Here is a 22608-nt window from a genome sequence, read left to right as displayed (position 1 = left end):
TGTCCTGGCCTGCCCCACCTTTGCCTCCATCCCGCGCGTACATAGGCTGAGCTTTCCTGTTTGCCCTTTACGACGATCACGGCGATTTTCATCGGCTGCAGTTCCCGTACGCACGCACGTGCGCCGCGCCAGATCCGTTCACGCATGCGGGACACGCGCCTGAATACGGGACGACGACGTCGCTTCATTCTCTCGGCACACTCGTAATTCTCAATTTCGAGAACAGTGGCCCGAGCAGATGTGCTTTTTTCGACGACAAATTATTCACCTAACATCCCCGCGTCACGAGTATTAGGCGTGTTCGCCTTGTGAAAATAATGGACGATTGATTGGGTGTACGCTGTTTATGCGGCGTTGCCCCCGGCCCGTTACTCCGTGGGAATCAAGCCTGCATCGTGCTCTCGCACGCACGTACTCTCGTGCGACAAGGGAAAAGGAATTTCCCTTTTTCTCTTTTTTTTCTTTTTTCTTTCTTTTTTTCGTTGGACTGATATGCGTTTTTTTTGCCGTTAATGACTCAACGGATGTGATCGTGTGTTGGTCGAGTACCACGTTCGACAAGTTTGTAAAACTCGCGCGCGAGCCTTCGATGCAGTGTCCTTGATTTAATACAGCACGTTGCGTTAATCGGGACGATCGCGGGATCGTTGTACGATCGCGTTTACAAACGTGTTTCATGTTCTAACGCGGATATCTTAACGACCCGTGAAATGTGAAAGTGCGTTTGATCAGCGATTAACCGGACGCTCGTGGAACAATTTTCTGAGTCACTATGTAAATACGCTGAAAATGTTATCGTTATCGTTTCTCGAGAATTCGGCGTTCCCAGCGTTTCGTCGAATCGTGTAGATACAGTTTGGAACGTGCGCTTGTTTTGTAACAGCGATCGAAAGCGAGGACACTACGGCGACAGTAATATCGTTGAAATAGCATAAACGTCGTAGACATTGTCTCATTAGCATCGTTCCAAAGTGTATATATACCGTTGGAATTTAGTTTCCCATACGTTGACCAACGCGGTCTTGGCGTGACATCGTCGTTCAGGCCTTAATAGTTCGACGGCAGTGACCTCTGAATGTGCCTATTAATCTATTGAGCGGATCTGCAGAAAGAAATCTCAGTACGTGTTTTATTTTTTACTATTCGCTCGCAATGAATCGATAATTAATTCGGAGGTTGACATCGAAATCGATATTCTCTTTCTCTCTCTCTTCCCCGCTCTCGGTCGAAATCTACGGGTGACGCAACAGAAAAGTACGTTTACATGGAACTTGGTATTTTGCAAATAAAAATACATTACAAATGGCGTGTGATAGATAGGATATCGCGTTTTATTAAGTGTCGGATCGTTTCATGATTCAGAGATATGACACGATTCCCTTGGCTGTTTTGCCTTGTTTCCAGAAAAACAATACTTACCGTAGTGAGTCGTTGAACCGGTATTTGAAGCGTGAATCGATGAAATAAGTGGTTTCGATGGCGGCCGACTTCCTTTCGCGTTCCTACTATCTGCTTGGCTCTACTACGTTTTACGCATCGTGACTGGTACACCTTCAGTATTCTTTTCGTTTCGCTGGACGAAATATCTCGCAACGCGATGTCGTTCATGATACGCGTTGGATGAGATATCTCGTCATGTTGTGTTGTTTACATAAGACTGGGCGAAATATCTAGCGACGCAATATCGTTCATGCGATGCTTTGAACGAAATATCTCGCGTTTTAATGTTTACGGCTGAATGTCGTTTATCGGTCATCGTAATGTAACATTATATACAATACCTTGCTTTGAATTATCTCATACTACAGAAAAATAAGATCACTTGTTTACAGAAACAGAACATTTCCTTCGTTTAACATTTCTAATCCATTTCACATTCACAAACGCAGTGTCTTACGAATTGAATTTTATGCTAGTCGTTGGACGAGACATTTCGCGTTCTAATGAAAATATATGCGAGATATCTTGTCCAAGGCGTCACATAAACGACACTGTACGGTGAGATATTTTGTGTTCCGATGCGAAGCGGTTAGGGATCGTTACAGCTGTGCCGTGGAATAATATGCCAAGAAAAGACAGATACGTAGGGTGATTTTTTGGCTGTCATCGAATGAAACGGAGAACGGGTACTAGGTGTTATCTGACGATGCAGTTTGCAACCGGCGATATACTAAATATAGGAACGTCAGCGAGAGATAAATCGTAGTAGGTACGAGAGTGAGTTATGAGAGGAAAGGCTATTTTTCCTGTGGGATGATTCCATGCTTCCCACGAGCATACGATAGTTCGACACGTGTTTTGACCTCTCCAACGCTCCACTTTCGATGTACTTTAGCCACACTAAATCTATTTTTTACCGACATACCATCGTGGGTGCCCCGTAGTTGCATATGCTCGCTACACTCGGTAGAGATGAAACAACATAAATATTTGTCGAGTTTCTTCCTGCTGTCTAATGTATGATCGAGACTAATTAAGCGCTTCCTTTTTCTCGGAACGGTTTCCTTGCTTGTTGATATTTCGTAACAGGAATTCTCGGAGCGGCGAGGAAAGTCGTCGAAAATTCTTTTATTCGTGGGACCGAATTTCCTTTGAAAAAGACCAAGTAACGTTCGCCTCGATAACCGCTTGTCGTAATTCCATGGATTCATGGAATTATTAATATGAATTCCACGGATGAAGCGGAACTTTTAATAGTATTTTCTTCGATCCAGCGAACCTGTGCTTTGTACGCTGCGTACTCCAATTTGTTCGGAAAATTCGGTATCGATGAGTGTGAGAGTGTTTCGACAGTTTACAGGGATCTCTCTTGTGAATCATTATTTCGTTACGTGAAGATAACGGCGATGGTAAAAACTTCTTCGCTACATAAACTCGAAGCTATTGATAGGTATAGACGATAGATAATTCAAATTGAAAAACACTGTCGATATCCTGCCTTTCTTCCAGGAATTTTTTCCGTCTCTGTTTTGAGTAGCCTCGTCGATATCGGACCATCACCCGGTACATGAAAGACGACTAGCTTCTAACGCATTAGCGCAAGCGTGGTCGGTCCGTGGAACGCAACTGGAAAGTGCAATGTACCGCGAATAGGCTACCACAGACAAATGCTATTATTGAATGACAACGATACGCGCGCAGTTCGAGCCGTGTTACCTTTGCTTTAGTAAAACTTGAATTATCGTTTATCATTAGCGACGCGCGATCGATCGTTTTACCTTCCCGGATTTGAAATCGCTCGGTGGCGTTGCTTACCATGAAGTGTTTGTCGATAGTCACGGAGTTACCGTTAGAAACGTTGCGTTGCATTACGTTTTTAACGAAAAATCATCAGCATATGTTTCGATGCTAAAGATTCGAAACGAACCTCGAATTTATCCGTTTGTCGAGATCTCGATCATTTTTCATCTTGGTCTGTCTGGGTACAATGGATAAACCGGTGGTCGGGTAGTCGTGGCCGCAGATGCGTTACGCATCGTAGCTGCGAGGCGGGCAGCGGTGCGTAGCCACGCCACGTGCTCTTTAAACGCGTCTTACACACGAATGCGCCTGGTCTCGTGTTCGACTTCGCCTCGGCGTGCTAGTTTTTCGCGCTCCTTGCTCGAACACAACGGATCGCTTCCTCTTTTACCGTGAGAGAAGCTTCGAATCGACCTCGGAACCGTTAACCAACGTTCCTGTCTTTTTAACGGCTCGCAGCCTATTTTCTAGCAGGATAATTAGAGAGATCTACTCGTTCGGAGAGCCTCTTGCTTCGCGCTTTTTGTCCTTTCTATCCGACGAAGCGATTTCCTTTCGATACCACAACTCAAAAATTATCATATCAGAAACTAACAAACGGATGAAGAGATTTCGTTGAATTCTTTAACGCAATTACCTTCGACGTTTCATTCGCGAGGAATTTCTTTCTCTCGCGAAGCGTATCGCGTTGTTGTACGCTCTTTCTCTTTTTCCTCTTTGTCTTTCGTGCAACGGGTTCATATATTATTCATTATCGCTGGTATGCCTTGTGGTTTCTTTCACGAGCCGTGTATGGCAACGAAAAAGCTTTGCACGAAGGTTGCGCTATCGAAGTCGGTCTTGGACGCGAGGATTCGAGTTGCACCTGCAACGCGAATCGACAAGTCTGCTTGTACGAAAATCACAACGATATATCGAGTATGACATTATCCGCATTTCGATACGATACCGGTGAGTCGCGCTCGCTTATCTCTCGATTCCAGGAAACCAATATGTCGTCATGCTCCCAATTAAGAAATTACTCTGCTGTGAGAAAGAGATAAACTTGATCTAATGTTATACGAACGTTACTTTCGTTGTACTTTGGTGATATTCAAATGCGAAGGGCCGCGCATCGATAAACTGCATCGTGTTCCCTCAAATCAGTGATCGCTAACCCATACACGAATTATCGCGCTTGATGCTTCGCTCACTTTCGCCGCTTGATTGCAGGTTGGTTTTATTCGACGCACGACACCTGATCACAGCATCCGGAAAGCGCGAACGAGAGACAGGTGAGCCAGAAGGGGATAGAGAGGCAAAAAGAGGAAAGATGGGTGCGAGACAGAGCAGAAGGTCCGTGGACATAACGACGACTCCGAAGAAGGAGGGTTTGCCCGCCGAAGGAGGTGTCGGTGATGCCGCTGCACCTGGCGATGGCAAGCTGGAAAGGATCGAAGAGACCGACACGAAGCCTACCACCAATGGAATAGCGCCGCACACGGACGTGGCCGAGGATAAAGACAAGGATAAGGACGATGCAACGGAAAAGGATAAGGATAAAGAGAAGGTGAGATACGTCGGAAACATCGATGCTTTATTTTTTACTTATCGAGTAGAATCGAAAATTGTTATTCGCCGTAGACGTGCGGGTACAGTGGAGAAACAGTGCGAACATGTATATTTAGAGAAACGTTTCTTTACGACCAACGTACATATTTGTTCTCGATGACACACAGTGCTGGCTTGTAGAACGTTCTTCTACAACACGTTTCCTCGAACTCGTTGAAACTTTTTGACCGTTGAAACGCGTTAATGAATCAGCAAGAAACCGTACGGCGCGTAATCGCGAATATACATTTCATTCGATTTTTTTTCTAGAACACAATGTACAACTTGGTTATTAAATTCAATTGATTCACCGACTATAACGCGACTTCTTATTCGACAAGCGGAAGCACCGCGTTGCGTCTGTTGTCGTCGATATGGCGTTCTATGTAACGTTGGACGAACGACACGTATACTATACACGCCCCGTTACGCACGTGCGTCTTACGTGTGTACATCGCTCGCAGCGTTTTCGTGCTATTCCGAGATCGGCCTAGGAGATACGCCGGGCGTTCGACTCGCTCGAGAACTCATCGTTGTAGGCAAAAATTCATAAAGTTCGTCTTACTCCGAAACGAGCGGGTGTTCTAGTAAAAAATTTTAAAACGGTCGGATGTTGCACCAACGATCCGTCACGTTCCATTCGGCAGGTCGATGAATCGGTGTTATTTTTCCCGAGCGTCGATCCATCTCCATATCAAGGAAATCTGAAAAGCATAACGCGGAGACTGTCAACGGTAAACATACTGTATCGAAAGTTTGAACTGTCACTCTCGTCGAATCGCATAAGCGTCTCGCAGTGTATATCGCGAAATGCTCCCAGCTAGACGAAACCTGATATTTCCTCGATTGAGTAACCCCGGCAGCTGTCATGCACTAGATACGGTAACGCGCGTGAAAGAGGGGCAGAGAGAAAGAGAGAGAAAGACCGTTCTTCTGCCTCTTGCTTTCATTTCCGTTTAATAGCAGGTCCTTTCCCATTTCCTTCTCCATCTGACCGACGACACGAGGGATTTAAAAAGGCTTATCGGTCGTCTCCAATTTTTCCTGCTTCTTGGCGTCGCGATTCTATTATCTCCACCACAAAACTCGACGTCGCGACGTGCTGTCCGCGTGTATTGATCGCTGTACATTTCTAGACCGAGTAGTATAAAGCTCGTCCGAGAAAGCCGTGCATTTAATTTCCTGGAAAAGTGTGTTTTTACACGCAGAGTACGCCCATTGTGCCACTTAACGAAAGCAGGATAGCGATCTTTCCAGAGGTGTGTAACGGTTCGCCTAGATAAACGCTAGAAACAGGAGTAAATCGGACCGTTGATTTTATTCGACGCGAGAACGAAAGTGTTCTCTCCTACTGTTAGTGGAACGTATATACGAGGATCCCGGTTCGAAATCTTTTGATACAGCCTCGGTAAACGTAATGCTCGGTGTCGGTATCGATTTCTCGATCTCGCTTTCACGCACAAACTCACGGAAACCGCGCTAATTCGCCATAAGCGTGTTATCGAGGCCGCAACAGGTTCACGATCGGGTGTATTGCGATCGCCATGCCGCGCCGGATGCACGTAGAGATAGCGGGATGTCGACGCAACGCTCGGCTTACCGAGATTACGTAGTCGTCGCTCCAGATAGATTCGCGGAAACACCGGAGAGTTGGCTAAATTTTCGCGTAGAAAAAATATCGAAATACCGTTTCGTCTAGGCCGAATGGTGTTGACTCGGTAGCACCGGAGCACAGAGGTGCACGCGTACCGGTAACGCGTTCTCGCGACTAACTGTAACCGCGTCTGTCCGCGTAAACGTTCTTACCGGTGCATACCTAACTGTCCTAGACGAATAAATCTTTCGTCCTGTCGTTGGTTTGCGCGCCTCTACCCACCTTTTCGCTAAACCTACCCACCGCTATTAAAATACAAGGCGCGCATCCGCTCGTCCAGGCATCTCTCTGCAATCTTGCAAAATCTCTGAGCCAGGTGCGCGTACGGCAGTGAGACGCTGCTCGAGAGAATTCGCTCGCATCGAGCACCTGCCGTTGATACGTTTGCCTCAACGACGTCTACCACATTCAGCCAGCGTGCTTGCTGATCTTTTATTTTTCGTCAACGAGGATCTACGACGCGCCGCGCCGGCCGGTGTTTCGCGAATAATTTAAGATATATCTGCGGTCTGACTACGCGAGTCAATCTGATAGGAAGATCGGACCTTACTTTCGTAACCTTGTCCATGTAATTTAACAACATGTGCTTACAACAACACTTACACGCGCAGAAACTGATTCTCATTTCCGTGGGATTAACGGGTTTTAATTAAAAATACAATTTCGGCCTGCCACCGTTCTTTTTTCTATTTTTCGATCAAACTTTTTATCGGTCGTCGAAAGAGTTCTCGCGGTCGGTCGCGATGCTTGCGAACGTGTGTACGTTGCCGAGTAACCTGAATTCCTTGCGATAGTTTTATTTCGTCGGACAGGCCACTGTTGGTCGGGAACACGCGATGTTTTAAACGGCGCTTATGTAGCGTAAACCATCTCGAGAAAAGCGCTTTCTGAGTGAATCATCGCGCGCTACGCTTCCCCTCTCCAGAAGTCCAAAACCAACTCGGTTTATTAATTAATACGAGACGCGACTCATCTGTTTGTCGCCGCTAATTAAAACTGCGTGCCGCTTGAATTCCATCGGATGTTTTGCGGACAAGCTACTACGTGTCGACAATAAAGGTCGCTGGAAGATTTCGCGTCGAGAAAATCAATTTGCCCCGAGGAACGGGGGACGAGACCGCGTACGATTTTTTACGCATTCCCTGGGCGAGTTAAAGACGCGACACCTGATCTTTTCGTGAGCCTTGCCAATTCAGGGTGAGACCTAAACCGAAGGTGAATTTAATCGCGCATTTTCGAACGCGTTTGCATTGTATATTAGCTGCCGAGGAAACGAAACGGGGTCCGTCTGCCGCTTTGAGAGAATCGAACCGATCACGGAAGGTTCGCGATTACCTGCACGAAATTCGTAGATCCGGTGTCCTTGTCCAGTCACGTTTCTCGTGTGAATCGTTGCGAATTCCTCTGCCGAGATTCGCGTCGTCGTAACGTCGATATTTTGCAATATTTCGCGATCACCGGTTCGTTTCGAGATTCGTTCGAGTCGAAAGCGACCGCGTGATATTTTAGTACCTGGGCTGATTCAACCGCGTGGAATTCGTCGTAGAAACTGCACCTGCATCGAACCTCGTTGTTCGCGGTGTCCTCGAACCGATGATTTCTTTGTATGCCAATACCGTTCGATCGAAAAACGCGAATTTTTGCATCGAGCGCAAGGTCTAGCTCGTCGTGTACCTCTTTGAATATCAACTCGTAGATAAATCACTGGCGCGCGTTTCCATGAATATTTAAATCGCGGTTGCGCGCTAGAAAAAACTATGAAGTCGAGTACGTGCGTTTAATTTCATTGGGAACGAACGCGAGCCAACCAACAGACGCGTTTCTCCTCTTTGCGACGTATGACCTCGCAATCGTGGGTTAATCGAGGATGTCAGATAAGCGAAATCAAAATTGACGGGGAGATGGAGGGAGGGGGAGGCGAGAGCCAACGAACGAACGAACGATCGTTGAAACTTTTCATAATTTATCTTGGCGTGCACGATCGTACGAATGCGAGCGCGTTGTTAATGAAAGATCTCGAAGGATAGGGACTCTGTAGATGAGGATCGTTGGCGCATATAAAGTCTTCGAACTTGTATGCGTAATGCCACTGCACGAGGAACGCGTGCCTACGCCATGCACATTGCTGCCTCTGCCTCTTCGCTTCTGCCACGTAGCCTACAGACCGTCTTCTTTCCTTTCTCCTCGGTATCAGTCACGATAGCGCGATATCCAAGACGCGCGCGTCTTCTTGTCTGGCTGGCAAGAACAAAAATAGCCGGATATTTACATAATACAATCGAGGCAAACGACAACGCATCCGTATATAGACGATTCTTTCGATTTTCCTCCGATCGTCCAAGATCTTGAACGGTATTTCGTAGCTCGGTCGCGTTGTGGTTGAATAATGATTGGATCGCCGGTTCGATTAGCGGTGTTCAATGTAATATACTCGATGAGTTAACTCGTTCGTAGTATATGAAACACGCTACCAAGTGGAATTGTTCCCGAGGATTTGCATCGATAATAGAGCGAGCTAATGTTTACGCCATCGAAGGCGGTCAGGATCCGCCGCGGCCTTCAAGGAGCGTGGTAAACAATGCTTCGTTCGTCGTATTTCATTGTACCAGAAACGCTCAGGAATGTAGGAAATAATGATTCATAAAATAGAATAATTCAGTATCGCGTACAAAGTATACGTGCTCCGATCGTTATTTACGGGAAACCGAGCGATCAGTGTCGAGTATTGTTCTTCGATTAAACGCGTACACGAACATTACGCCTCTTATTTCTCTTTATCGTTGATCTTAACTCGTGGCTATGCCCCGAACTATAGTCAGGATTCCATAATCTCTGCAAGAAGTCCGCGTTTCACTTTACGATTCTTCGGTTGGAGAACCACTGATCGTTCTCTGTAATCTGAGATTTTCGCGGTTTCATCCTGTACGTCGTCCGACAGCCGCAGCTGTCTCATTCTGATAAGTCTCGCAACTGTTGCTGCGAGAGCGCGTTCTCGCTTTTTTTTCTTTGCTCCGGTCCTCTCGATCGGTTCACCGCTACCATTTTCTTGCTGTTCTTCTCGCACGCGCAAACACAAATCGTTTTCTTCGATCGCCGATCGTTCGATAGCTCCCGGCATCGCTTTGGAGAACACGGTGTAGTAAAATTCGCCCTACGCGATGATGTAATCGGGCGGCTGCGGTTCGCGTAAGCGTGGCGAATGACGAAATTCCATGCGCGAGAACAACGCCTCTCGCTAATTTTTATGGATTTACCGCGAAGTCGTATTTTTCCACGCCATACCTGGTAATTTTTCGCTGACTTGCTCTTTGTTTACTTAGATTTAAAATGCGCGTGCGCGCGCTCCTCTTTTCGCATTTGTCTTTGTATATCTCTTTTTTTATTCGACGAAAGAACTTCGATTTATGAATAATAAAAGCAATTCACGCGGCACGAAACGACTTGCTCGAGTATCGTATCGCCTGTGAAAGAAAAATACGGTCTTCCCTTCGAGATCTTGCTTGCTGTTGAATTTACGACGATCCGTGTTATGTACAATATATTCGAAGTAAAGCGAATCGACGCGATTGGCGATCGAGTCGCCTACGGTCTCTGTAATTCTTTTACAAGAATCTGCAACGCCGGTGCACCTGCTGTCACGTGCTCCAAATCCTCACCACACACCGATCGATATCGATGCAGATTTTACTGGTTTTACGAGCACCCAAGCACAAATTTTGTCACGGGGATTGTGTTAATATGCGATTGGCTGGATGGAGCCGTGTCGGCGACAGGCTACTTGCGTTCACTTTCGAATCCCTGCGAGTTGCTCCTTTGGATTCGACTATTTAAAGGACCACAACATTTCGTACCTTCAGATGATATCTCTCGAGTCGATTTTCAACAAGTCTTTCCTTTTCCTCGTTGTTTCAGCAGGAAGAAGTAAAGGCCGAGGAAACGAAGCAAGAGCCGGCTGGAGAATCTCCCGCGGAAACGGCGGAGGTCACAACACCAACAGAAGGCACTCCAGCTAGTCCCAACACTGTCACCTCTCCAGACAACAAGGAAACCAAAAAGAAGGAAAAGGTGAGGTCGATTGTCTTAGAATATGTAATAATCCGTGGTGGTATACGGAAGACGAAACTCCATTTATTACACGGTAAAGTATATATATAAAGGAAGACTAGCTTCGAAGAGTCAGATAGATTGATTCGTCGACGATACATCGCGTGCGTGTATCGCCCGAACAGATTCTATTGTGTACGCAGCTTAGAAGAATAAGACACGTAGTTGCGCGTAATGAGTTCTTTGATCATTATCGATACCGTTTCCTCGTTCATAGATGAAGAAAAAGTGGTCCTTCAGGTCGATCAGCTTCAGTAAGAAGGACAAGAACAAGCCTGCCCGTGAAGAAGCGCCCAAGAATGGAGACATCACCAAGGAGGAGCCTCTTGCAGAGGTGAGTGAAGAATCTTACCTTATCGGATCTTTGTACGCTTTTCTTGCGTCCCTGTAGAATCGAGGCGACGACGTAAACGCGCTGAATCGCAACCACTATCGGAATCGATAATATAACAGAGATAACAGAATTATTAATTACGTTACCTCGCATTTAAAAAAAAAAAGGCGCATTCTGGAAGCGTTATTCAGATCGAAATTTGTCTTTGCGATTGATAGCTATCATCATGGTAGCGAGGTTCGAATAAACATAGAGCACGATATTATTGACGACGCGTGTATGTATAATCTGTTCGGCGGAAACAAAGCAACGGAAATTTAACTGTTGCTTCTAGCAGTATCTGGTTGATTCAGAACACACGTTGCAAAATACCTGGAGGTGAAACAATAAAATTTAGCCTGGCTCTGACCGATCGATCGATCGATTAGTCGACCGATTCCAGGCGTAGAAAGGAAGTCAGAAACGTCGGTGAAACTAGCGTAACGCAGGACACTGCTCGCTCGAGCGTGATTTGTGCTCTCTTCGATTTCAAGCAATCGGCATGTAGTGGTATAATCGAGAACGACCACGCGATAACCGTCACGGATCGAAAACTCGGCCGGTGTTTAATTGGCCTCGAGACGTCTAATAAATCTCGAACCTTTCGTGATTATCAAAGATTTATTTTACAAAAAATGATAAACGAATAGTGGAACGATCAGCGTTAACAAAGTCAATTATAATACTCAGCCACGTACCGATTTTACTGCTTGGATATTTATAGCTCGGTTCCCCCGGTCGACGACTATCGAAAACCTTCTGTTAATTGTACTATCTAAGTGCTTCTTCGTTAACTTAAAGCGTCGACTTCTATGACGCGGCAAAATCCCTTTATCCTTCGCTTTATCGTCGATCGAGATCTACGTTGCAGCACGGATAACATGACGTACACTCGATAAGTAATCGAGTACGGTTCTGTTTAAACAACGTCTGAGATTTCCAGCAGCGATTCTAAAAACGAAACGCGTGCAAAATGTCTGTTCGACAAAATGCTCTTGGTTTCGCCATCGTCCGTTATAAATCCATCGTAAAATATCTGTAATAAGATTATCTATCTAAAGTATCTATAATAAGTAGCGAGATTGACCTATCTCCTTTTTCTCGGTCGTACCTCAGGTCGTCGAGCTGGCCACGCGTAGGCGAACCGTAACCTCGAGATCGTCAGGGCTAATCTCCTCGTTTCTTTACCACCTTCTTCATCTTCTGGCTGTTCTCTGTCTTTCGTGTTGCTGCTCGCAGACTCTTTCTTTTTTTGCAACCTCGCCACACGGTGGAAAGAGTGGGAAGAGTGAGCAGCCGTGACTCATCCCTCTTGTTCGTCGTTGCTCGCGAGTTTCGTGATAGGCTGCCATGGAAAACCGGCTTCGAAGTCACTGAATTATCCTCCTTGCTTCTCTGTTTCGTTCTACCTTGTGTCTCGTTGTCCCCTCTTGTGTCCTTCCAGAACACGTAATCGTCCTCGTCGCCTCCACTGTCGCGGCCCTGATGCGAGAAAATAAGTCGTTCATAGCGTTCTCTGCTGGCTTACGTTGGTAAAATCGACTTGACCGGATCGAAGAATGGTCGGCTGGTCGTAAACGACAGCAAGGTTTCCGATTGGAAATTTTGTATTCGATTAGGAAGTATCGATACACGGTACCAGATAGCCGGCAGATAAACGTTATAAATGCGCTCGTTGACGTACGTTACGTTACTATTTATCAGACCATTTTGTAGACGTCTTTCGGAGGATGATGGATGCTCTCGTATCGACTTTGTTAGACGTTGCCATACACGTGTCCCGGTTCACCAAGAAGAAAGATACACACGGGGAAGAAACGGCTTGGCGATATCGTCGTGTTCTCGTCTTCGAGGCTGGAGGCAGCGGCGGCGTCTCTCTCTCTCTCTCTCTCTCTTTCGGTGTATATCGCGAGGGCCGCGTTCAACCGCGACTTTCACTCCCTTCGAACAGAGAGCCGGCATTCCGAGTCATTAAGGAATTACAAGTGGTGGTGTGTAGCGCAATATGCCTCGTAATAGCGAGATGTCATTGCACAGCGCGTTATGACACCACCACGAACAACGACTTACTGCTCTCCGCCTTGTTATCCCGTATTTCATGCGGACCAGTTCCACGTAACTTCTTCGTGGTATTCTGATCTTTGCGTTTCTATGGATTCCGTTAAAACGTTGGATCGTTGGGGCGTTACACGCGTTATCACGACTGGTTGCCTCCGAGAGTACATATTCGTTACGTGGAAGACGGGTCGATCGGAGTTAACGGCTGACCTCTTCACCGGTGTATGACCGAGCACGTGCATCGTCGCCGCTTGAATTTGCGTGTGCGGATTTTTTACAGACGAGCACGACTACACGCGGTGTAGTCTGGCGTGGCATACGGTTCCATACCACGGAATGGGAGTGGTGGGCTTGTATTCTCCGAACAACCGTCCTATGGGACGTCAAATTACTCGCGTACGTCCTCTTTAGTCGCGCTCAATTTTTGTTCGCACATTTTGTGCCTTTATATTTGTGTAATTAAAAATTCCTGAGCTCGGTTTTCGCAGCTGAAGAAACTGGTAATTATAACGAGCAGCCTTGTTTCTGCATCGACCCGATTTCCTACGGGAAATGAGACATATCTGTCAGAGAAATCGGTAACGGGGCTGGACGGGACTGGTCGACGATCGTCTATGCTTGTCGTTCATTGTACTCGCTAGTAACGCGGTTCAATGGCCCAAACTTCCCGGATACGCTTACCTCCACTGTGTATTATTTGTCGCGAAAATAGTTTCGGTTTAATGACTTTGTTTGCATTGCAACGTAGATACTTAAGTATTGAGACTCATAGTTAGAAAGGTTGTCGACTAATGCTCGATAAGTCGCCTGTTAAAGATAAACGGTTGTCGTGCGGATGATCAGATTTGCGTCTGTTGGTTCTGCGAGGCAAAGTTGACAAACAATGCTCGAGGTAAAATAACTCTGAATCCGGCGTTTTTCTTACACTCGATCGTTCTCTCCATTTTATATTAAGATTAAACGTCAGCACGGTAAATTGTATAGCGAAGGATTCGTTTGTTCGCAAGAAGCTTGTTAAACTATGGCTCGTGTACTCCTCGCTATCTCTATTCCTGTTGCAATGTCACACCGTGATAAAGGCACAGGTCTGCCTTAAAAATAACGAACACGCTTATTTATTATTCGTCCGGAGACGTAATTTGCGAGACGACATAAATTCGCGTAATCGGCTCTCCGGTATCGTAGATATTCCGATCTTAGTACTGACTGTGTTCGCTTCTTCGCGAACGTTTTATGCGATCGTAAACAAGTTGGTAACGCCAAGGCCCCACGTGTAGGAGGGAACGGTAGATCAGAGGGTAAGTAGCGTTTCAATTACCGCAGAACCGTACCCGTGTCTCTTATTTTTCTGTGCGTATATTTGAAACTGTTTTATCATCCATATCAGCTCCTTGCCGAATCTTATCTGCCGCGTACGCTTCCGGTCCCAAATATATCGTAAATACGATCTTATCGCGATTTATGATAGTCCCGGTTATATTACGATATTCTAAATCGAAGTATCCTATAACGACGCTGATTGATGCGACAACACTCAGAGTACCATAGAGTAGAGTAGTAGAGTACACGCTTTAGTACTTTTTAGCAACAGTACTGAACGAAGAATGGCGTATACAAACTGCAAGGTGGTCGACGATCGATTTTCCACGTTATGCGTTGTCCATTCGGATTTATGGGCGACCACCCCCGCCGATTTTCGCGGAATTTAAATCCATTCCTAGGTCTTCGATTCCCGCAGAATATCCTAGGATTCCAAGAACGAGGCGAATGTACAAAAGTCGAGAACACAATAGCTTTAGATAGGTGGGGTAAAATCGAATTATGGCGTAGCCGATACAACTGAACTATACACGATCTAGAGGATAGGGAGAGATTCAGAGATATACGATCGAATAGAAAATCTGCTCGATGTCTGAAGAAGTGGCGAGGGAGGCGAGAAGTGTTTCCCGTGGATGATGCGAAGATCGAGATTGGCGAAGGACCGCGAAGAGAGCCAAGAGGATCGCGCTCGAGAGTCTTTCTGTCTGTCTCTCGTGTTCCCGGTTTCGCACCTACGCGAACGTCACATTGTTTCCAAGCATGCACCCTCGCGCAAAGCGCAGCAGGAGAGAAGACTACTATAGGAAAGGAAGGGGTGTGGTCGCGCCCGTGACTCTCGTCCTTTGTCCTTTTACCCTCTTTCTCTTCCTCCCTCTGCTGCGAATTTACTCGTTCACCAGCACGGAGAACGTTCATATATCCCGTGGCTTTTATCGTAAAGAGTTGGGAAGTCTGCAGGAAGAGGTAAAAGGGCAAGAGAAGAGGGAGGGGGTGTGTAGTTGGCACGCGCGGAGTGATATTAATTAACACGACACGATAGGCGAGAGGAGGGTAACTGGGTGGTCGACCGCTGGTGGGTGTAACGGGTCTGAATACAGGAGGTGGTCTGGCCGTGACGGAGGCGCGGCGGCAGCACGGCGACGGCACGGCGGCGGTAGCTTCGCTTCGCGTGACTCAAACCTTGGAAAAAAGAGAAACACCTGTATGCAGGGGTTAAGGACAGTCTACGAAGTAGAAAGAGAAAGTTTGGCAAGCCACGCGTGTCGAGCCAAGGGGCGAGACAAATTTTCACCGTTTCTTTTGTTCTATCCGTTTCACGGCCACGAATACGCTGGATTTTACTATGTCGTCACGGTACCGTGTCATCGTCGAAAAAGCACGGATCTGCGTAGATACGAAAAGAAGCACGACATTGATCGTTCGACGAGAAACGAAATTCGAATACGCGCGAGTATCGCGAATGGATTATTTGGACAGGATCGTTGGGAGATTGGACAAGAAAGGAGACGATTTGTTTGAAGTAAAGAGCTCAGTCGTAACGTGTCGGGATGGTACAAATTTATGTGACAAGTGACGAGATACAGCCGGGCTTCGTGGTCTTAAAATATGTCACAGATGCAGTTGCACATGCAACGGTACATGCATGGTGCAGTTCCGTCGATGTGCCGAGAATACGGCGCGCGCAACAGTGGCTAAAGATCGGGCGGACGGTTAAAAACCGGTTTCATTCGCCGCGGAAGGCGTCTCGGTAGTTTCTACAGGCTTCGATTTCATTCCTAATGGGCCCGATGAAATTCATCCCACGACCATTCGGTGCTCGCTTGCGTATCTTTCTGTACAATTGTGTGCACCGTTCGCCGTAATTTTTATCGTATCTCCTGCCGCTGTAAATTTTCCTCGACGATTCAACGAATGCTCCTCGAAATTGTCATTGTCTTGAAAATGGAGTACGCGTCTGCCGTAAAACAGCGGGGGTAAACGCCGTCGTGACAAGTTGGCTAACTTTATTAATTAACGGTGAGAAAATCGGTGGGAAAAACATTAATCGAGCGATACCGCGCGAATCGAACAAGCGAATGGCCACGAACGCTCCGTAATATCGTTGCAAAGTTAATTGGCCGTATAAAGTCCGTGTCAAAAGATTCGCAAGAAACTCGATGCCGATCGTCGCGGCGGTGTGTTCCGCTCAATTCCTCACCGAATCAATGCAATTTTACCGGGGGAGAAAAACAAATTCTCTCGACGTTGAACGTTTCGCAAGTCCTCGAGTCTCTGCAGAAAGCAGTCCTAATCGCAGCCTGCGCGTAAGCAAATCGCCAATTAAGCCGGCAGATCGTTAATAAGACCGTGCTAAATTTCCCGAGAGACAGATGGAGAGAGAAGAAGATAGCAGCAAACGAAAACGAGGTACAGTAGAAACGAGCGGAGCGAAATTCCGTTGAGCGAAAGCTCACGACGAATGCGACGAATCCCTTGCTCTTGTTCGACGATGCGTTTCGTCGGATGACGTGGGAATTCGGCAGGTGTCTCTTCCCTTCCCCTGTGAAAATCGAATATCTGTCTTCGGTTGGCGCGCGTCCCTCGAAAAGCCACTTTCATTCGCCACGATGAAAGCCTCGCGGCTGTCGTCTCTTTTTTTGCCTCGTCCGTCTTGTCCCATCTTCTTCGGTCAACTCGGTCTCTTCCTATCCTGTTCCTCGTTCCGGCAATGGGAAACCGAGGGAGAAAGAGAAAACGAGACAGAGGACGTTCGCTCCTAGTGCCAATCGCATTTTGTCTCGCGACATGCGTTCGTCCGCTAGCGCTAGCTCGAGCACAATGCGACAGGTGGAACGCGAATAAAAAGCACGAAACCTGCGACTACTCGTAGAGAAAAGAAGACAAGACCGTGCGCGTGGCTGTATTTCGCGAGCTTCCTTTCGAGGTTCGATGACCGTCGGTGCAAATACTCGGTCGGTCGCGAATCGATACGCCACGTCGAGGACTTTTCCATTCTCCGATTGAAAAGTATCGAGGGCAAATACCTTCGGCTGCCACGACCGACAGCCGTAGTCGACTGCCTCGTTTCGAACGCTTCACTTGTCTGAGAAAATTGAAAAGGAAAGTCGCTGTTTGCCGCTCGAGTTCTAACGGAACTTTTAATCTTCTTACCTATGGATTACGCGAATCGACTTTCCTCTTCGGCACGAACGGAAGTCATGAGAACAGGAGCAACGAAACGGTTTCGTCATTTCCTCATTGTACTCGAGTAGCACGCTCCGAGCGAATAAACCGATGATTTCGTGCTTGCACGTGCACGAGTCACCATCAAATTTCAAGGGCCGTCTAACGAGTCGCAAAAGGTGGGAAGTTAACGAGCCAAGGAACTTCTTAACGATCGTCTTTCGATCGTAACGGACCTGTCTGTCGTCCCCGATTTAAATTCAGTTGAAACCTGTAGCCAGAAAGATGGAGAGCAGGTTCTCTTTATCGTTACGACTACAAAGCAGTCTACGAACGAGTTTGAAGGGTTAGTTTCCGTCTCTCCCATCGTTCACGCTCGGATCAAATCCCCATAGATTTCCTGGTCTGAACCTTGGGAAACGATGGCGCCTGCTTATGTGCCGGTGCAGTCGTGTAGTTAAATGTCAGGATGTGTTCTCCTCGAGAGAAAGGAAACGTCTCCAGCGTCTTCTCGTCTACTCCGGCTTCTCGTTGTTTCAACCTAAACGGGACACTGTCTCGCACGATTAAACGGCATAAATTGAATCTCAGCACGATACTCGACTCTATGTATTTAGGTTGATCGTGTTCAACGGACCTCTGCTGTTCTTGTCTGTCTCGCGTGATGTCTTACTTCGCTGACAGGGAAACGGAAAACAATGCGCAATTACAAACTAATCAACCTCAGAGCCGACCATTGGCGAGTGGCCAAAACTGTTGAACGTTCTCCTCTTGAATATATCTAGCTAGTAGCATCGGGAAGCTGTTTGGCTTAAACGGATTACTCGAAGCGGCAGTCGCTGTCGCTGAACCGTTTTTTTCCATTCTTCGTTTCGTCAATATCGATTCGTAGATTTTTCCGTTTGCGGATTGACGAACCTCTTGCGCCGAGTCGCTTTTGGTTAGATAAGGAAATAAACAAATAGAACTCACAAAAGTGGCGATGTAAAATTTGATCTCTTTTCTTCGATAAATCTGATTCTACGGTGCGTCCCAAAGGCCCGTGATATGCTGCAGGTGGTTCGGATATTGTGCCGTATGCAATATATTCGGCATCGTTTAATCGATGGGGAAGGGGGGTTGTCCCAATATAGTGACGTTCTTCGCCTGTAATCTCGAGGTAAGTCTCACAAATATTGGCACTCACAGTTTTCTTCTTGTCTGTGAAGTGCCGTGATCGATAACGATATCGGTGACTCGCCGTGGAAAATTTCTTGGAGAGTCAACTTGGATAATTCGGTACTCCTCGAAGTGGCGAAGAAACGAGCTTTACTTATTAACCGACAAACCGACGCGTTAACGAATAGATGACGCCCGGTAATTTTGAAGGAAGCAATATGCGTCGAATTTTTCATGATTCTTTCCTCTTACTACCCGGCTTTCTTATGATTGAACTCAACCCATTTTGTTCTTCTGCTACGAAATGGAGCTCTTCCTTCCTGAAAGGTCATAATGCAAAAGAAACGATTGAAGGCAGCTGGCGGAGCAAGCAGAAGCTTGCTACTCCGCCGAAGGTAATCAAGTACTTCCCCCGGCAAGAAACTAAAAAAAGTGGCGAGACTAGCGCGTGGCACGTTGCACCGTATAGGCCGGAAAACTCATATTTTTATGAAAGAGGTTGGATATTTTACCCTCTCGTCCACTTCAATTTACCCGGTAATACGCCGCGAAAGGGATGAAACGAGGAAATAAACGCAGTACGCTCGTGCACACCGGCAGAAAATTAATTTCCTAAATGCGGTAGAGTTGTTCCGCGATCACCGATACGCCAGTTCCATATTCGAATTACGTACCCTCTCTCTTTTTCTATCATACCGTGTCACCGTTGCTGGTTCGAGTTGCCAAAGTGTGTCGGTTGAAAGACCTCCGGCGCACAGATCTCAACCTCGTTATCACTTGACGTCATCGAGATGCCATTGTATTAAAAATACGAGCGGCAAATACGACCTTTCGTCGTTGGCTTTCCGCTTCTTTATTTATAAGTCTCGATATCAGACCTGACACACTTTGCATTCGAACATGTTAAAATGCGAATCGAGAGACAGCGATAAAAATGAATCTAAATATATCGAACAAGAGCAAGCGTCGTCGCTGTGCGAGAAAAAAGAATCCGCAAAATCGTTAGCTCCCCCCAAGATTCATCGCATTTCTTCTGCTCTTCCAATTGATTCTCCCTTTCGACAATAAGCGAGACCACTCCGATAGTCGAAGCGGAGCAAGGACGCAGCGACTTGTTGCCACGGATCTGTCGGAAGGATTGAAAGTTATGGTTCACAGACGATTCACGGTTTTTCACGTGGACCAAGTTCGTCTGAATTTGCAGAATTAGCGTCGTGTTGCCGCGGGCAAATCCGCGGATCGATCCGGCGTAAATCGCGATCGGAAATTCTGAATCGCGTGGAATTTGTACGAGTTGCCGGTGGCCCGGTGTTCCTCTCCGCCCCTTCGGATTTGGGCGTCGTCATCGTCGTCGTCTAGTATCGAGCGTCCCGACGCCGGGACGCGCGGAGCTGTTGCCATGCCGACCGACGGGGCTACCAGGGCTTTTCGCATTCAGCAGGCTTGCCGGCAAAAGACTCGTGCCGCTCTCGCACACGAACAAGAAACTTTCGCCGCGTCCGGGTAATTGCCACTTTAATTAGAATTAATTATACCTTATTGAAATTTTGTCTGTTCCACCCGTATCCACGTTCGTCACGCTTTCCGTCATTTTTGGCAGAACACCAAAGCACGAAAATGTTAAACGCATTTTACCATTTTAATATCCAAGTCCGTTTATTCCGTTACTCTGTACGGAATAAAGATTTTGTAACATCTTGTAAAATTGGAAGAGGCGGAAGCGAAGTGGGTAGTCGGATTTTCGGAAAGCTCTCGATATAAACGGCTAAGACGGGTCGGATTTTGGAACGATCAGAGAAAGCCCGAACGAAAGCGCGTGTTTTATTGATAGCTGAATTCCAGATCCTCGAAGGAGAAAATCGAATAAGCGCCAGGATAAAGGGAAGGAAGTGGTTGCCTTGCCAACTTCCATTCCCCTGCTATACTATAAAGTACAGTCGAACGTTTCGTTCAAACACTAGTCGTATTTCGTCCGTTTGAAAATTAATCGAAACGTATTTATTTAAACGACAGCGCGTACGCGCGATAATTTGGTGCGCGAGGTATAAATGATTTCAGTGTTTACTATTCGTCGATCGTGTGTCATTAATCGCGAGAGACGAACGGATAGATCATTTTATTTCGTTAAAAAGTCTGCTTCTTAATTAAGATCGGCTGTAGCAAATAGCATCGCGTGATTTCCCAAGTGAAATTTCTCGTCTGCGGTCGTTGGTAGCCGGGTCTTGAAACCACAGGATGCGACCGTACATTTTGCGACGAGAAGACACCCAATAACGAGTTTTTCCATCCATTATCTTTGCACCCTTTTTATTTCCATCGCGGCTAGCTTTTTTCGCTTCCGACCCGCGAGTGCAGTCTCCTTCGCTTTGTGTAGGAAATAATTTCTCAGCCATCGATGATTCGAGTAAGCGATAATTCTGTGGAGTATCGTCTCGCCTTTAGAGATCATCGGTGATTCTTATTCTCGAGATCGTAGGAAATTAAATTTATCGCGAATTAATGCAGTGAAGCTGCATCGTTAATGTCTTTTACTCAGCGAAACATACGAATGTCTTCTAACGAAACTGCAATAGTCATGGTCCTCGTGCTTGCTTGTCCATACCGATGTTGTTTAAGTTTTTCAATTTTCGTTTCATGCTCAAATAATTTCGAAGAGACTGCGATCAGCGTCGAGCGAAATTTCTAACAGGAAAGCCCCTTACTGATATGCGAAATATTCCAAATGTGTTCGCATACCAAAGCAACGGAAGAAAGGGGATTTCCGCGAATTCGCGGTCGTAAATCATTCGCCTGCGATGGAATTCTTGCGTGTTCTCTGGCGAAGCTGACACCTGTCTGAAACGACAATAGTCCATCGTGATCGCAAGATAAACGCGTTTTCACCTTCATCCCGTTCAGGTTTCATCGTTGATCGATGCAATCGCGAAAACAGCTTACAAGGCAACGTAAGTACACGCGATCTTTGTCGGTCATGCGAAGGAAAAATAATCCGTTTAGCGCGTAGTCGACGCGATCAAGTCACAGATCGAATTCTCGATTGCGTGTTAATTTATGTTCGCGCAATTGGGTTAACGAAAGGCATATACTTCCTCTTCTTCGGTTGGATCGAACCAGCTATGCAACGCTCTCGGGAGAAGTCTAGCCATGAATAGGTGTTTAAATATTTATCGGAGATCGAGTAGTTTACCGTAGTTACCGTATCATCGAGAGATTCGTCAACCGCGTAGCAACGGTTTTCAATTATGCACGACCCATGACATTTCCGGGAAGCTGGTCGTAACTGAGATTCCATGCGTTACGTCCTTAGACCGATACGATCTACCGTCCGTTTCCATCGATCGATCGTTTCCCTCTCGATCGAACACCCTCTGGGTGTTTCGAGATAGAACAGTTTTGTGTGGTTTGTCTTCGACGTTATACTACAGTAACTAGTATGAAATCAATGCGCAATACAAAACGAAAAAAGTTGCTTTTGTACGATCGATGATTATCATTGGTCACTCCCCATGCCAGTTTATTTTCTGGCTTTCGTGCGGTTGAATCCGCGTACACGAATGATAAAATCGATATCCACCTCTCTCTACGTAGCATCCTGGTCGTGTTGCGCTTCGCGACCCTCTTCAAAGGGTGAAGAGAGCGTACGAGAGCTCGTGCGTGCTTCTCAGAGCGTGCGTTGAGGCCGTCGCTGTCTCGATCGCGTTGACGTCGTTCTGTTCCTGTTGCACGAAACAACGGGGCTTCCCTCCAGGAACCGAAGCGAACCAACGCTTTTAAAACGATACCGTTGTTTTGACGGGATTCGCGTAAACTCGCCGTGCCACACTTGTTTGCCGCTCCTTACGGCTCTTGGTACATGCACGCGATTCTCTTTACGAGCAACGAATATTTTTCGCGCCTTCTCGAGCAGCGCTACTCGTCGGTTGAATGCCAATAGCTCTCGTGAGACGCT

General features: G+C 46.7%; 1 protein-coding gene and 1 long non-coding RNA gene across 8 annotated transcripts in view; one reads left to right on the top strand and one right to left on the bottom strand.

Moving 5' to 3' along the window:
- Nucleotides 1-22608, top strand: part of LOC117164903 (uncharacterized) — a 61439-nt gene that overhangs the window by 25854 nt on the left and 12977 nt on the right. For all 5 annotated transcript variants that reach the window (XM_033348342.2, XM_033348341.2, XM_076620350.1 and 2 more), the window contains 3 exons: nucleotides 4453-4789; nucleotides 10397-10549; nucleotides 10806-10922. In XM_033348342.2, coding sequence (XP_033204233.2) covers nucleotides 4553-4789; nucleotides 10397-10549; nucleotides 10806-10922 — 507 coding nt within the window. In that variant the 5' untranslated portion in view covers nucleotides 4453-4552. The remainder of the gene's footprint in view (nucleotides 1-4452; nucleotides 4790-10396; nucleotides 10550-10805; nucleotides 10923-22608) is intronic.
- On the bottom strand, nucleotides 10588-14287 carry LOC117164927 (uncharacterized). 3 transcript variants are annotated; one of them, XR_013058899.1, is made up of 3 exons: nucleotides 13032-14244; nucleotides 12073-12902; nucleotides 10588-11997 (listed from the first exon to the last, which is right to left on the bottom strand). It is a non-coding gene; the product is annotated as an uncharacterized LOC117164927 (long non-coding RNA). The 3 variants fall into 3 exon arrangements; XR_013058898.1 differs by having other exon boundaries at nucleotides 10588-11017; nucleotides 11660-11997; nucleotides 12073-14243; XR_013058897.1 differs by having other exon boundaries at nucleotides 12073-14287.

This window comes from Bombus vancouverensis, chromosome 8 (assembly GCF_051014615.1).
Source record: "Bombus vancouverensis nearcticus chromosome 8, iyBomVanc1_principal, whole genome shotgun sequence".
NCBI lineage: Eukaryota > Metazoa > Arthropoda > Insecta > Hymenoptera > Apidae > Bombus > Bombus vancouverensis.
This window is presented reverse-complemented; position numbering and strand designations above follow the sequence as displayed.